This window comes from Octopus bimaculoides, chromosome 3 (assembly GCF_046866305.1).
Source record: "Octopus bimaculoides isolate indiv1 chromosome 3, ASM4686630v1, whole genome shotgun sequence".
Taxonomy (NCBI): Eukaryota; Metazoa; Mollusca; class Cephalopoda; order Octopoda; family Octopodidae; genus Octopus; species Octopus bimaculoides.
The window spans coordinates 130,852,759-130,870,348 of NC_142930.1; the positions used below are offsets into that span (position 1 = coordinate 130,852,759).

General features: G+C 36.6%; 1 protein-coding gene across 2 annotated transcripts in view; it reads right to left on the reverse strand.

The window, feature by feature from the left end:
- Positions 1-10,099: 10,099 nt before the first annotated feature.
- The window catches only part of LOC106875592 (ceramide glucosyltransferase), a 316,652-nt gene continuing 309,161 nt past the window's right edge, over positions 10,100-17,590 (reverse strand). For both annotated transcript variants that reach the window (XM_089349636.1, XM_089349637.1), the window contains 2 exons: positions 15,534-15,726; positions 10,100-13,442 (listed from right to left, as the gene is read on the reverse strand). In XM_089349636.1, the coding sequence (XP_089205762.1) occupies positions 13,251-13,442; positions 15,534-15,726 (385 nt within the window). In that variant the 3' untranslated portion in view covers positions 10,100-13,250. The remainder of the gene's footprint in view (positions 13,443-15,533; positions 15,727-17,590) is intronic.

Sequence of the window (17,590 nt, forward strand, 5' to 3'; positions counted from 1 at the left end):
CCATGCAAGCTAATTATCATTCAACACAGCTCAGCTTACCCTAGAAATGTTTTAACGTAACAGAGACAAGATGATAAAAGCAAGATGAACCACAGTCCGATGATGGCTTAGCTGGTCGAAACTTCGTAAGTCACTGTCAAAATTATTCTTGGTAAAAATAACAAAATAACCTATATATGTACGCGTGTGTGTGTGTGTGTGTGTGTGTGTGTGTGTGTGTGTGTATACGACGGACTTTTTCAGTTTCCGTTTATCAGATCCACTCAGAAGGTTTTAGTCGGCTCGGGGCTACAGCAGAAGACACTTGTCCAAGGTGCAACACAGTGGGATTGAACCCGAGACCATGTGATTAGGAATCAAATTTCTTACCACATCGTCGTGGCACTCCGTCGGTTATGACGACGAGGGTTCCAGTTGATCCGATCAACGGAACAGCCTGCTCGTGAAATTAAGGTGTAAGTGGCTGAGCACTCCACAGACACGTGTACCCTTTGCGTAGTTCTCGGGGAGATTCAGCGTGACACACAGAGTGATAAGGCTGGCCCTTTGAAATACAGGTACAACAGAAACAGGAAGGAAGAGTGAAAGAAAGTTGCGGTGAAAGAGTATTGCAGGGTTCTCCATAACCCCCTGCCAGAGCCTCGTGGAACTTTAGGTGTTTTTGCTCAATAAACACTCACAACGCCCGGTCTGGGAATCGAAGGTGCGATCCTAACCACTGGATCATTGTGCCTCCACTCTTACCACATAGCCATGTCTGCACCTTGTATTCAAATTATCTCCCTTGCTTGTTTATCGGGGGTTTTTTTTAATGTTCTTTTTTAAACACGACTGGAAGTTTCTGTTTACTAATTATTGGGATAATTTCCATTGATATGGGTTTTCTTTTTATTCACTATGCAAGTGAAACTCTAGCATATTTATAGTTTGTGTACAGCACTCCTCTTAGTTAATTTCCTGTGAGCCATAACGTTGGTAGTCATAATTAGTACCAATACATCTCTCTCTCTCTTTCTTTCTCTCTCTCTCTCTCTTTCTCTCTCTCTCTCTCTCTCTCTCTCTCTCTCGCTGCTCGTATGTGAGTGGCTGGGAGTATGTGTACACACACACACACACGTACACATGTGCACACGCATAGACTTCCACTGCTAGGTAGCGAACTAGAATACTCAATACAAATGGAGATTGCAGGAAAGCATTTATACTGGCCTAGTGACCTGTTACTCTGGTCGTTCGTCGGAGTGCAACCATGGATCTTTTTTAAAACGGGGGCCACATTTTTCATTAACGAAACACTTTGAAACTTGGAGCACTGGTAGAATGTGTCATATAAAACATCTTTTTCTCTTAGTCTTCTTTAAAAAAAAAAGAAATCCATAACTTATTCCATGTTAAAGTTGTCGTATTTCTGTAATTTCAACCAATCACTGACGTCCATTTAGCCGATATAGATTAAGTGCCGACTACATAAACAAACGATTCTGAAACAATTAACCCTAACCCTAACCCTAACCCTAGGGTTAGGGTTAGGGTTAAAGCAAATTTAAAATGAAAAAAGCAAATAAAACGAAGGTATGGAGATTAAATACGCTTTACATCGCTTAATCAGCCAAAGGAGTAAATATAAACAACTGAATACTTGTCAGTGATTGGTTGAAATTATCGAAATAAGACAATTTTTTACATGAAATAAATTCGAATACAAAAATATTTTTCTGTTCTATAACACAAAATAGATAAGTATACGAAGTTTGAAAGTCTTTCCGTACCAAAAACACTACGTAAAACATTAATGAAAAATGTGGCTCCCGTTTTAAAATAGATCCGCAACCATTATACAGACACACACACACACGTTTGTATATACATATATATGTGCGTATGAGTGTGTGTATGTGTGTGTGTGTGTGTGTGTGTGTGTGTGTGTACACGAGTAAATGGACAATCGAAAGAAAGTAGCGATCGACACATTCGGTAGGAGTTACATATAACATTTATTTAATAACAGTTGGATTAGGTTCCATGCAACTTAAACTTTCGTTGGCTCGCACATTGAACCTATCTCGTCAGGCTGAGGAATCTTTAATCCACATACTATTATTAAAGATACACACATGTATGTGTGTGTGTATGCCTTTTTATATATATATATTATACATATATTATACACACACGCACACAAACATACATATATACATACACATACGACGGCGAATTGAAAACAACATAGTCTGACTATGAAGGAGTGATGCTAGAGCTGTGAAATCTAGCATATATTTCAACCCTTCTCATTAATATCTGCATTGCTTCTTTCCAGATAAACTGACATTTGACTTTAAAAATAGCTAGTAGCGACTTCTCTTGAAAATAGACAAAATTTCTAGTACTAGCAGAAAAGCCTTTACCTCACAAGAACATTCCTATAGACATGGTTGCTACATTTGGGCTGCTGGCAGAAACGTTAGCACGCCGGGCGAAATGCTTAGGGATATTTCGTCTGTCTTTACGTTCTGAGTTCAAATTCCGCCGAGGTTGACTTTGCTTTTTATCCTTTTGGGAGTCGATAAATTAAGTACCAGTTGCGTACTGGGGTAGGTCTAATCGACTGGTCCCCTCCCCCAAAATTTCGGGCCTTATGCCTAGAGTAAAAAAGATTAGGGGATGACGTTCCAGCTTTATAATTAATGCAAACGTGCGCAGCTGAGTGAAGGAGGGAAAGGAAGAGTCTTGAAGGTGACCCAAGGTCTGGACATCCTGCAACTACCACAACTGAGGAAAACATTGATCGTGTTCACCAAATGCTGATGGATAATAGGTGGTTGATCAACTGAAGAAGCCATTTGCAATAAGAGTTGAAAATACCGATATTGAATGTTGAGTGAACGTGTCAAGCAAATAGGAAATCAATTAACGGAGTATTATGCCAACATTCTGAAGCAGTTACAAAAGGCTACCAAGACCAAACGCTCTGGAAAACTGACGAAAGGGTTTTTGTTTCATTAGGACAATGCTCTAACACACAAGTCCTTGGTTTCAATGGCTGCTGTGCGTGACTGTGGCTTTGAACTATTTGATCACCATTTTTATTTTCCTAATTTGGCTTCAATTGACTATCAACTCTTCTCCAACATGAAAAAAGAAAAAAAAGCAACACCTGGCTGGGAACCAGTTTTGCAGTGATGATGACGTCATATCTACTGTTGATGACTTTTTTTACCAACAGGACGAAAGCTTCTTTACTAAAGGGATCCAAACACTGCATTACCGGCGGAAGAAGTGTGTGGACCACAAGGGAACTATGTTGAAAAATAAACCTCATTTGGTTAGATTTCATGAGAGTATCTTGCTCTGCCTATGAACTTTTCAGCCGACTCTCGTACATATATATTTTACACACACACACATACACATACACACACATATGTGTATATATATATGAGCGTGTGTATAAGTGTGTATGTATGAGTATGTATATGCATATATATATATATATAACGGAGATGTACTTGCATAGCAAGTGATTTGATCTGAGATCGTGTGCCGAAACAAAATCAATTGCTGTGTGGTAGGTGTTTATAAGCCATTTAAAAACACGCAAAAATCGTTAGATTCACTTCAACATTTAAATTCCGTGCACCACGGAATTTTGTCAGTTGCACAGATCGCGGTAACAAAGCGACGAAAATATTTTGACAAATTAAATTTAAATGTTGAAGTGAATCTAACGGTGTGTTTAAAATGGCTTCCACGCTGCAATTATTTACACACACACACATATATATATATATATATATATATATATATATATATATATATATATATATATATATATATATATATATATATATATATATATATATATATATATATATATGACGACATTTGAGACATTGGTGAATAGTCAACAGTATGAGAAAAAGTTAGGTGACATGGAAGACTAGAAGCCATCTGAATATTGGAAAAGTTATTTGTATCACGATGATTCGCGTCGGGTATCAAAATGCTGACGTCATGACTACTGCTCAATACTCTGTGAATGTTATAAAACGTGAATGTTATAAAATGGACAGCTGCAACACAGATTACGAAGCCGTCACCAACAGGAAAAGATATTGTTGGCGTTCTGAGTTGGCACGCCGGAATTCACACCGACATCTTTGAACAGGGCCTTCAGCTCGATTCAGATGGCTATGTGAAGCTGCTGAAGTCTGTGGTCAATTCCTGGCTGGAGAGGGTTGCTGCTGGAAGGCAGCACCTGTGTGGCAGTAGGATTTGGTTTCTTGCGATACTTCCGGAGAAACATGGTTGTCGAAGAATTTTTAAGACTTCACCAGACACAATTTCTGGCTTCCTAATTGCCCCGATTGTAATCCCATGGATTATTATGTGAGGGGCATAAAGACACCAACCGCTCTAACTGCAACACCAAGGCCGAGATGGTGGCCAAGATCAAAGAGGTTGTGCAAAGATCTTCACAAGGACACAGTGAGAAACGCATGCATCAAGCCCCAGATCCACTTGAGACCGTGATGGAAGCTGAAAGAGGCTATCTTGGGTGAACAGATGAATGCACATTTAAGAGAGAAGGTAATGTGCTAGTCTCTTCATAAAAAATTTCAAGGCTGGTGGAAAATAGGGAATGAAGAAGACATCCTCAAACAGAAGACCTTGCCGAATACTTGCAGTAAAACGGACTTCGTTAGTATCATAGAGGGATTTGAGCTCAGAACGCTACGAGCCGGAACACATATCGCAAATCGTCTGATCCGACGTCTTAACAGTTCTGCCAATCCATTTCTTCGACAGCTTCTTTTTTTATCGATCCTGAAAGGATGAAAGACTAAGATGACCTCGGCAGGACCAGAACTAAGAGCAGAAATAAATGTTGCAAGGGACTTGCTCTGTCGCTCCAACAATTCTAACAATTAGATGCTCACGCTCTTGTGTTTTTAAAGATTTCGAACAATTCTTAGAAAACGTTTCTCTCAACCAATTCCTTGGATAGTTTCAGTTAATGAAAGGTTTCCAACTCACTTTTTCATGAAACTTGATCAGAGTTGAAAGTCTAGGGGACATAACTCTTGGAGTTATCTCCCTTAAATTGTACCACTTTATTTTGAGTCTTTCCTGATATTAATTTTATTGGCTAAACTGGCAATATGACCATCCCCAAGTACAACAACAATTTTATTACAATTATTCATACAAAAATGGAGTGGTAGAGTTAATCGTAGCCTAGACTAAATGTTGTATAATACTTAATTACATTCCTTTACGTTCTAGTTCGAGTCTCATCGGATTCACTTACATTCTTCTGAAGGCAATAAAATTACTACCGATCAAATACTGACGCTATTCAACACGATCATTTCTTTCCCTATCCATTTGTAGTATATTATCTTCATTAATTAATTTATTTAACCCTGGAGAACAAAAAATAAGTTGAACAGAACGAATTGTAGTAGTAAATTATATCCCTTCTCGGTTAAAAATCTCATCAGCGTCGACTTTGCTTTCGTTTCTTCTCAAACTGATAAATTATAACAGCCAACCTTAACTCTTCCCAACAATTTGTATCTATGTATCAAGGAGGAGGAATCGATATCCTAACATCGTCGTCGTTTTCACATCCACTTTTCCATGCTTGCATGGGTCAGACGGAATTCGTTGAGGCAGTTTTTCTGCAGGAAGATGTCCTTCCTGTCTTCAACACTAACCTGCCACTAAACAAGGTAATGTGCAAGTCTCTTCATAACCTGGTCAAGGTGGCGAGCTGGCAGAATTGTTAGCACACCGGGTGAAATGCTTAGCGGTATTTCGTCTGTTTTAACGTTCTGAGTTCAAATTCCGTCGACGTCGACTTTGCCTTTCAACCTTTCGGGGTTGATAAATTAAGTACTAGTTGCGTACTAGGGTTGATCTAATCGACTGCCACCCTTCCAAAAAATTTCAGGCCTTGTGCCTGAATATTTCTTCATGGTCAGTGAGGTTTTTCACGAAAGACTGGAAATGAATAATGCATATAAACAGCACAGCACCCATGACTTTCAGAGACATATTTTCACACCTAGAATTCTCAAAATACAGAATAAACTACCCCCTCATCAGTTTTTTACCTGTCAGAACACCGCATCCTTCAAAAATCCCATTTTTCCCCAAATTCGCAAACATTACTTCACCCTTTCCTCTTTATGGCTCTTTTATTGTCCACTTTTCAGACTTTTCGTGTTTTATTCTGAATTCTGTAAATGCACTTTGGGCTTCTATTTATTTCTTTATTGCCCACAGGGAGTTTAAACATAGAGGGGACAAACAAGGACAGACAAAGGGATTAAGTCGATTACATCGACTCCAGTGTGTAACTGGTCAGTTAATCGGTCGACCACAGTGGAATTTGAACTCAAAACGTAACGGCAGACGAAATACCGCTAAGCATTTCGCCCGACGTGCAAACGTTTCTGCCAGCTCACCGCCTTCGACTTTTGGCTTCTATTGCTGTCTTTCTTTACTTGACTTTTATGTCTGTTCTCTGTCCCCTCTTTTAATCATTCCTGATGACTTTATAGTGTGCACCTGAGCATTGTATACAATAAGCTCACCATTCTTTATTTGTGCAAAAGAAATTGAATTTTTACAACATAATATTTCAAATTCATTTTTCAGGTCTTTTTTATGTCCCGGATAATTTTACCACAGAGATCCTAAATTAATTGAAATAACAGAAATAACTAACATTAGGGCGACGAGCTGGCAGAAACGTTAGCACGACGGACACAATACTTTGCGGAATTTCGTCTGTCTTTACGTTCTGAGTACAAATTCCGCCGAGGTCGACTTTGCCTTTCAATCCTTTCGGGGTCGATAGATTTAAGCACCAGTTGCGTACTGGGGTCAATCTAATCAACTTTCCACTTCCCCCAAAATTTCGGACTTCGTGCCAAGAGAAGAAAAGAAATAACTAACATACAAGATTGAGTTTCAAGCAAACATTAAGAATTCAATGAGTGAAGAGCAACAGCAAAAATAAATAAATAAATAAATAAAAGTTCGAATAAATTATTATTATTATTATTATTATCATCACTGACATTACATTGTACTGAAATATTTTTTAAGATTTTTTTTTCCAGTTGAGTCAGAGTAAGGCCATTTCTGGAGTAATTTACAAATATTAATTTTATTGTTATTTTATACATTTATAAAAATATGTTAGTTTTTTTTTGTTTGTTTGTTTTTTTAATTAAAGTTGCACAAACAATGATATTACTAGAAGCTTCTCTGAAACATGCCTTAAATTCACACACGAAAGTGAATTACAAATAGAAGCATAATTAACAAACATGCTATAGACTGACGTATGCATACAGACTCTTAGGTGGGCATGTACACTTAGAAATTTAGCCTAGAAGCATTTATGTAAAGAATGGTAAGCATTCACATAAACATACATACAGGTAGACACACACACACACACACGTGGACATTACACAGAACATGAAACACACAAAAATACATACACACATACAGACACAGTCGACATACGGAACTATCAAACACAGATCACAATGCACAAACCATACACAGACACACATACACATAAACATGCATGTATATATACACATAGACACATGTACGTACGTATATATGTACACATATATGTATATATACATATATATATGTTTTAACTACATATATATGCATATATCTACATATATATGTATATATATATATATATATATATACATATATATATATATATACATGTGTATGTATAACTACACACACGTGTGTGTATATATATATATATATATACATGTGTATGTATAACTACACACACATGTGTGTGTGTATATATATATATATATACATATATGTATATATACATATATGTGTGTGTATAACTATACATACATATACATATATATATACATATATATGTGTGTGTATATCTATACATACATATGTTTATATATATATATATATATATATATATACATACACCACACACTCACGCACACACATATAATATCAAAAATTTTGAAAAGAGGTAATCTGATATTACAAGAATTTTTTTTTTAAATCAATATTATTTTTCCAAAATATGGTAGTGAATAACCCACAAAGAGAAGAAACATTGTTCTTGTAAATAGATGGAAAATAAACCATTTTTTTCCCAGTTTCTTTAATAATCACAGATTAAATTAAAACAAAACAAAAAAAGCCCATCATTTTGTTTTGGGTTTACTTTTTATTTTTTTTAATGAAGCCACTTATTGGAGTGGCTGAACCTGTAAGCATAAGACACGATATTAAACCATAATTCTTCCTTCTCTCTCTCTCTCTCTTTCTCTTTCAAACACTTTTATACATTTTGTGTGTGTGTGTATATATATATATATATATATATATATATATATATATGTTGTTGTACTTGGGGATAATCATATTACTAGTTTAGCCAATAAAAACACACGCACTGTATATTTGGTGTTAATTTGCTTCAGCTTTATATTACATTACATTACATTAATCCTATTTCGGCCAGAGTTCTTTCGTAACACTTCTGTGACCTCATCAGTGGTCCTTTGCTTTCTTCTTTCTTATGTGTGTCCCACCTTGCTAACTATCAGCCATTTTGTATCTTTTATATATATATATATATATATATATATATATATATATATATATATATATACATCATCATCATTTAGCATCCGCTCTCCATGCTGGCATGGGTTACATGGTTTGAATGGAACTAGTAAGCCAGAGAGCTACATCAGGTTCCATTCTGATTTGGCATGGTTCCTACAGCTGGATGCCCTTCCAAATGCCAACCACTCCAGGAGTGTAATGAGTGCTTTCAAAAAACGATTTCTAATGTTGACTCTTCATAGTTTGGTGGGAGTTTACAGGTGTAAATTTGCGAAGATACAAAAGTAGTACTTGTATATAACGTATGATGTATTTATGGAATGCAGTTCCATATATCCCATCAATTTTGTTAAAAATGGAGGAGACAAGTTTTTAATACTTATAAGAAGTTTAATTCTTATAGGAGCACTCCATCGGTTTCAACGACGAGGGTTCCAGCTGATACGATCAACAGAGCAGCTTACTCATGAAATTAACATGCAAGTGGCTGAGCACTCCACAGACATGTGTACCCTTAATGTAGTTCTCAGGAAGATTCAGCATGACACAGAGTGTGATGAGGTCGGCCCTTTGAAATACAGATAATGCTCATATTTGCCAGCTGAGTGGACTGAAGCACTGTGAAATAAAGTGTCTTGCTCAAGGACACAATGCGTTGCCAGGAATTGAATTCACGACCTTACAATCATGAGCCGAATGTCCCTAACCACTAGCCACGCTATATGTATATATATTCATACATACATATATATATATATATATATATATATATATATATATATATATACAGATGTGCCTCCAGCCATCATCTACAAGAACTCAACTATGATTGCTAGCATCGTGGAAGACACAGGGTAATTTTCATGGTATTTTATAAAATCAAAAATGTTTCTTCCTTGCTGTAAAATAGAATATACATACATACATATATATATATCTTTTATTTTTTTTCATTTGTTTCAATCATTGGACTGCAGCCATGCTGTATCACCACTTTGAAGGGTTTTAGCAAAATGAGTCAATCCCAGTACTAATTTTTTTTATAAACCTGATACTTAGTCTATCAGTCTCTAACGCTGAACCACTAAGTGATGGAGGACAAACACAGACACACACATACACACACACAACAGGCATCTTTCAGTTCTCCTCAACCAAATCCACTTACTTCACTCACAAGGTTTTGGCCAGTCTGGAGCTATAAGTGGAAGACACTTGCCCAAGGTGCCACACAATGGGACTGAACCCAGAACCATGTGGTTGGGAAGCAAACCTCTTACCACACAGCCATACCTGCACCTATATACATATATATATATATGTGCATCTAACTCTCTCTCTCTCTCTCTCTCTCTCTCTCTTTCTCACTCACTCATTCTTTTCTCTTCAAATGCTGGAAGCAGCAGAGTCAGGGTTTTATTAAAAATAAAAATTCGGAGGACTTGTCCAATAGTTGATTAAAACTCAACTGTCTTTTTTTATTTTATTTACAAAGAGAACAACACAAAAGAAAATAATAGTAATAAAATAAAATAAAATGAAATAAAATAAAATAAATAAAATCTTAACAGAAAACAACAAATTCTATCAAATTTCTTCTATGTATGAGCAAGTCTCAAAATGTTTAGTCATGATAATGTTCATGGAGGCTGGTGGAAGAAACAAGACATTACAGAAATAGACTTCTTCAGGGAGATGGGGGGGGGTAGAAGAGGAGGGGGTAGAAGAGGGGGCGGGGAGAAAGAGGTGGAGTGGAGAAAGAGGTAGAGTAGAGAGAGAGGTTGAGTGGAGAGAGAGGGGGAGTGGAGAAAGAGTTGGAATAGAGAGAGAGGAGGTAGAGAGAGAGGAGGTAGAGAGAGAGGAGGTAGAGAGAGAGGAGGTAGAGAGAGAGAGGAGGTAGAGAGAGAGAGGAGGTAGAGAGAGAGGAGGTAGAGAGAGAGGAGGTAGAGAGAGAGAGGAGGTAAAGAGAGAGAGGAGGTAAAGAGAGAGAGGAGGTAAAGAGAGAGAGGAAGTAGAGAGAGAGAGAGAGTATAGGGAGATAGGAAATGGAAAGATGGAGGTAGAGAGAAAGAGAGAAGTGAAGCAGAGAGAGAGAGAGAAAGTAAAAATCAGGTAAGTCCCTCAATCTAATGAAATTGCAAAAAGGGGCATGTAATGGTCCCCTAATTATGGTATGTTTAATTTAGTGGAGTTCATCCTTCTCCAAGAGACAATCAAGGGAGAGAAAAATGTTAAGTCAACAATGTATGCTCATGAAACACTCTTCGGTTGGATAGTGCTCCCGCTGCTTGCAGATGTGAGCTGTGTGAAGGAAGGGCAGGAAATAGCGGTGGCAAAAATACACCTTCGTTTATGAATTTCATTAACATTTAGCCTCAATTTATATGGAAGTTACAGTTTATCAAGCAAAGTGAGTGAAGTGTTAATGTCCTTTGTCATATCAGCCATGCTGTGTCCCTGGCTAAGACACTTAGTCCTCAATGGTTCAAGTCTTCTTGCTATAAATAAATACCCAACAAGGCACAATTGTAAGCAGTAGGCTAAAAGATAACCTCCTTCACTCCATTTCGATCACAAAGATACATAGAACTAGTTTTTATATCTGAGGTAAATAACTTCCTGGAGAGAACATTTATCTATTATACATAACTTCTCTCACAAGAGGAATTGCGCTTAGTAGAGCAAATTAATAAAACACTTGTGGATTTGACAGTTCTGTTGTTACCACTGAATACAGTGGTAAGTTATATTCACCTTCATGGAGGCACAATGGCCCAGTGGTTAGGCCAGCAGACTCGTGGTCGTAGGACCGCAGTTTCGATTCCCAGACCGGGCGTTGTGAGTGTTTATTGAGCAAAAAGACCTAAAGCTCTACCTAATTTATAGCTAGGAGCCACCTCACAGCTATGAACCACCTCACAGGTAGATGTGGTACCTTCCAGACAGGTATCACCTTACAACTAGGTGAGTGTAACTATGAAAAGCCAAGTATCAACCATGGACACCACAGAATGTTGATAATAAGATGTTAAAATTTGGCCTCTTAGTCGGATATCCAGTACCCTACTGTCTTAGCTACTTATGCTTTTACAAGCCACTCTCTAGTTAATCGGTGTTTCACTAGTTTTCAGTACGGAGACCAAGTCCTCATACAGATCTAGATTATGATAGATGCAATCACACTGTAGAACTGCCAAAACTAATTCTGTTTACTAAAGTTGACTCAATATCACTGAAACAGTTATCATTTAAAAAAACTAAGGGCTTACTTCTATGACATGATGATTTTACCATTGTTAAAAAAAAAAGTCATTACAAATCTCACATTTCCAAAACACAATAAATTTGAGCAAGAGTAGATGTTTATATTCATGACCAAGCTATAGTATAATGTTAAAATATTTTTTCTGTAGTCAGCTTGAAAATTCTAATTTCTTTGGCATACCATCTTTAGAAGTGTGAAATATTTTATGTTACACATAAAAATAAATGATAAAACTTACTTCAAAATAATTTACATGGAGATAAAAATAATTTTACATGAACAACCTAGAGACCTTTCATTCATTAACCCTATCATTACAATATTTCTGTTGAAATAGACTACTTCTGCTTTACTTATTTTTGAAAATAATGAAGAATTTGGTTAAATAACTTGGTCATTTGGAACATAATTCACATGAAAAATTTGATGGAAAGCTTTTATTCAGATGACTTAAGACAAGAAGTTTGTATCAAGGAACCAAGTGTGGTCTCAGGTAGCAGCTTGGTATGAAAAAGGTTAAATAACCACTTAGAACACTTCCATCACCAAATTAATTATATCATTCTTACACATCCTGTCCATTGTCATATCCAAGAGGATTAGCATGCCATGTGGATATCTTTCCATCTGACTTATAAAGTCAATGATCAAGATGTGGAAAGACTTGCTTAGGAAGTTAAATATATCTTTCAAATAGGGAGGACAGACCCCCACCTCACTCTATCTGTCTCTTTCTTAGGAAGAGATTATTTTCAAATAGACTTTTTTCTAAAAATAGTTTTGTTGGTAAAAATCTTATAAATTAGGGATTCTTGAAGTTCCAAAAGGAAGCAAAAAACCCCAGAAAATGTAAAAGATGCCTTGAAAAATAGATGGAAGATTCAGATATTTGACCATTTTAAGAATAAGAGAAAATAACTTCAATGAAGAGCGGAAGAGAATTACATGATAAATGAAAGAGAATTGCACTGCTGCATTACCTTCAGTGCATATAATATTTAATTTATGTATAATAGTAGACATTCTCTGTAATTTATAAATGCAAGTTGTATCCCCAAACCAAAAGCTAAAATACAGATTCTATCTTGCAGAACCTTTGATGAAGCAAATTTTTCAGCATACAAAAATGACTTCCTTCTTTCTCTGTTTCTTTGTATATTCTTGACCAAAAACTCATGGCGTTCTTCGCAAAAAATACACGAGAAGTTTCTTCATAATTCTGAGGAACAAGTTTGAATGGAAAGTGAAATCAAGAATTTATAGAGACTGGAATATTTTTTTCCACCCCATGTCTTCAGTGAAATGATTGTTTTATTATATGTTGATGTGACTGTCACACATTTAATGTTGGTCTGTTGTTTTGTACAAGATGTGTATGTCCGTTGAAGTCAACTCTGTAAGTTTTTTTACCCCACTGAATGTGTTGCGGCTTTAAAAAGGCTTCTATTACAATCACTAAAGTCATCAATTCTCGACAAAGCCATGCCATCACAAAAGTAAGCTTTGAAAATGCCAGTCCCGTCCGCTAGAAGAAGAGAAAAACAGAATGACATTATACACATTAATTTGTGAAAATACATAACAAGAAATAGCAACAACAGAAAAGCCAGCAGCGATTTCTTGATGGGTAAAGAGATTAAAAGAATATGGAGATGTTGCTTTGAACAAAATTTAATGGAGTTAAAATGCAATAAATTATTTTATATACTATTTTACTCATGAAATAAATTTATGAAATAAAGTGATAAACGTAAATGTTGAAAGTGTTTTGAGGCCTTTAATTTAATTAAATGAGGCAGAAAAATAGTTTGCTTTTTTAAACTGCTTATTTTTTTTAGAAAAATCTTATCAATTTAAATGTTTGTGTTGTATTGCATGATGTATTCCCCTGCCCAAGCTTTCAGTTATATTTCAGACAACTAACAATGGCTTAATGGGATGAAATTTCAAAGTTACTGTCAATAATATTCTTGTTTAAAAATAATACACACATATGTGCACACACACACACACACAAACAAATACACACACACACACACACAAATAAATACACACACAAACAAATACACACACACATACACATACACAATCACACACAAACAAATACAGTCACACACACAATCACATACACACACAAATACACACATACAATCACACACACAAACAAATACATACACACACACACATGTATGTATGTAATATGTTGAATTAATGATCCAAATGGTTTTATATTCACACAAACAGCTTTAAACAAAGTCAAACACTAAGGGCAACAGAGAAAATATTAAAAGGGAGAAAAGTTAACTGAAAATGAATATAATGTCGCTTAGAAGAGATAATAATGGTTGCATATGTCATATCCTATATTCTATATCACGTTATAACATGTGGTATATCTTTATGTATGATATATTTTATATCATACGTCGTATATTTTACATGGCATATTTTATGTAACATGTAGTAAATTTTTATAACATTTTCACATCACATGTGGTGTGTTTTATATTGTAAATGGTGCAGGCATGGCTCTGTAGTTAAGAAGCTTACTCCTCAACCATGTGGTCTTGGGTTCAGTCCCACTGCATGGCACCTTGAGCAAATGCTCTCTACTATAGATTCATGCTCACCAAAGCCTTGTCACTGGATTTGATAGGCAGAAATACAAAGAAACTCACTGAACATACACACACACATCATCATCGTCATCAGTGCCGGTGTCATCATCATCACCGTCGTCGTCACCATCGTCATCATCATTTAATGCCCATTTTCCATGCTGGCATGGGTTGGACAGTTTGACCAGTGCTGGCAAACCAGAGAGCTGCACCAGGTTCCAGTCATCTGTTTTGGCATAGTTTCTATAGCTGGATCCCCTTCCTAACACCAACCACTTTACAAAGTGTACTGGGTGCCTTTTATGTGGTACCAGCACAGGTACTTTGTACATGGTGCTGGCATGCATGCTTTTTATGTGGTGCTGGCATGAGTGCTTTTTACGTGGTGCCAGTATGAATGCTTCTTCAGTGGCACTAACACAGGTGATTTATACAGGTGTGAGAGCCATGTATGTATGTAAGTAATGCGTATGTATGTGTGTGTGTGTGTTTGGGTTTTCTTGTCTTGACATTGCATGGTAGTTGTAAATGAGTTTTACTGTCATACAAGCAGTGTCACTCATTTCTAATAGCCTGTTTTCCACCACATTTCTTAAAAATCATGGTAGAGGCCTTGGTCATTGAACCACTCATGTCTAGAAACTGAGGTTGGGGGTAAGCAAGGGCATGCTCCCCGTCAAAAATCCAGCTCCAAAAGAGCCTCATGATAGCAAGGGAGAATGGGCACCAGCTAGTCAGCCCCAAGGTTGGGGTGGGCTGCACCTGCCTACCTCAGTTGCTATGGCATTGAGGTAGATCCAGCCACCCCGGTTAACGGGAACAAAACCCAGATTTAAAACACAGGATGATGATGATGATGATGTAAAAGATGTCTGGTTATGAAGAATGGAAACATTAAATAGAAAAGTGAATATTAAAACAATGAGGACGTGGATGAAGACAACAAATACTCACTCACCTGTATATTTTTATAATTAAAATGAAATTAAAGTACTCACCTGTATATTTTTTAATTGTAAATAATCTATAATCAACCATCCTAAGATGTGGAATGAAAATATATAATAAGGGTTAACACCAAGAAAGTGATGGATGCTCCACGATCCATAAAGACCCAGCGGTAGACATTCAGTTAAGGGTTCAATAATAATTGTGACAAAAGGAATCATACTGAAACGTAATCGCAGCCATCTGAAAGTAATGGGAGAACAAAAGAGAAAAATAAATAAACAGGCAATGCCGTGGTCAAGAAGTTTGGTTTTGCAACAACGTACTTTCCACTGTCTTTACATTCTGAGTTTAAATTCCAGTATGGTCAACTCTGCCTTTCATCCATTTGGGATTGATAAGGTAAGTATCACTTGAGCACTGGGTTGATGTACCATATTTTAATGTGCATAAGGAACCCCTAATTTTTGGGGCTTAAAATTTGGAAAAACGGTTTTATAATGGATTATAATACTATCCATGTATAAGAAACCCCTATATTTTTTTCACCTAATTTTTGGCAAAAAAGGGTTCCCTATACACATTAGAATATGGTAACTTATCACCATCCCCAAAAATTGCTGGCCTTGTGCCCAAATTTGAACCATTATTAATTGGTGGTGTAAAGCAGCAAGCTGGCTGAATTGTTAGCATACTAGACAAAATGTCTAGCAGCATTTCATCCAGCTTTACGTTCTGAGTTCAAATTCTGCCAAAGTCAGTTTTGCCTTTCAACTTTATGGGATCGATTAAATAAGTACCAACCAAGCACTAAAAGTCAATGTAATCGACAAGTCCCACCCCCAACATTTCAGGCCTTGTGCTTATAGTAGAGGGGATTATTGATAGCTGGTGTATTGGCAGATTCGTTAGAATGTGAGACAAAATGCCTTGTATTATATGTTCTGGCTTTTTACATTCTGAGGGATCTATTTTAAAACGGGGGCCACATCTTTCATTAATGTTTTATGTAGTGTTTTTGGTACCGAAAGACTTTCAAACTTTGTATACTTATCTATTTTGTGTTATAGAACAGAAAAATATTTTTGTATTCGAATTTATTTCATGTAAAAAATTGTCTTATTTCGATAATTTCAACCAATCACTGACAAGTATTCAGTTGTTTACATTTACTCCTTTGGCTGATTAAGCGATGTAAAGCGTATTTAATCTCCATACCTTCGTTTTATTTGCTTTTTTCATTTTAAATTTGCTTTAACCCTAACCCTAACCCAAGGGTTAGGGTTAGGGTTAGGGTTAATTGTTTCAGAATCGTTTGTTTATGTAGTCGGCACTTAATGTATATCGGCTGAATGGACGTCAGTGATTGGTTGAAATTACAGAAATACGACAACTTTAACATGGAATAAGTTATGGCTTTCTTTTTTTTTTAAGAAGACTAAGAGAAAAAGATGTTTTATATGACACATTCTACCAGTGTTCCAAGTTTCAAAGTGTTTCGTTAATGAAAAATGTGGCCCCCGTTTTAAAAAAAGATCCATTCTGAGTTCAAATCCTACCAAAGTCAACATTCTGGGGCTAATAAATAAAATATCAGCACCATAACTGACAATTCCGTCTCAATTCTTGTGTTTCTATTAGAAATAAAAATCGTCATTATTACTGTGCGATTTAAGGCGGCGAGCTGGCAGAGTCGTTAGCACACCGGGCGAAATGCTTAGCGGTATATCGTCTGTCTTTACGTTCTGAGTTCAAATTCCGCCGAGGTCGATTTTGCCTTTTGTCCTTTCGGGGTCAATAAATTAAATACCAGTTGCGTACTGAGGTCGATCTTTCAACTGGCCCCCACCCCAAAAATTTCAGGCCTTGCGCCTAGAGTAGAAATGAAAAGAATCGTTCGCACGCTGGACGAAATACTTAGTGGTATTTCGCTCATCGCTACATTGTGTGTTCAAATTCCGCCAAGGTCGACTTTGCCTTTCAACCTTGGGGGGGGGGGGGGGGGGGGTCGATAAATTAAGTATCAATTGCGTACTGGAGTCTATCAAATCGACTGGCCCCTGCCACAAAAATTTTCAGGCTTTGTGCCTAGAGTAGAAAGGCTTAT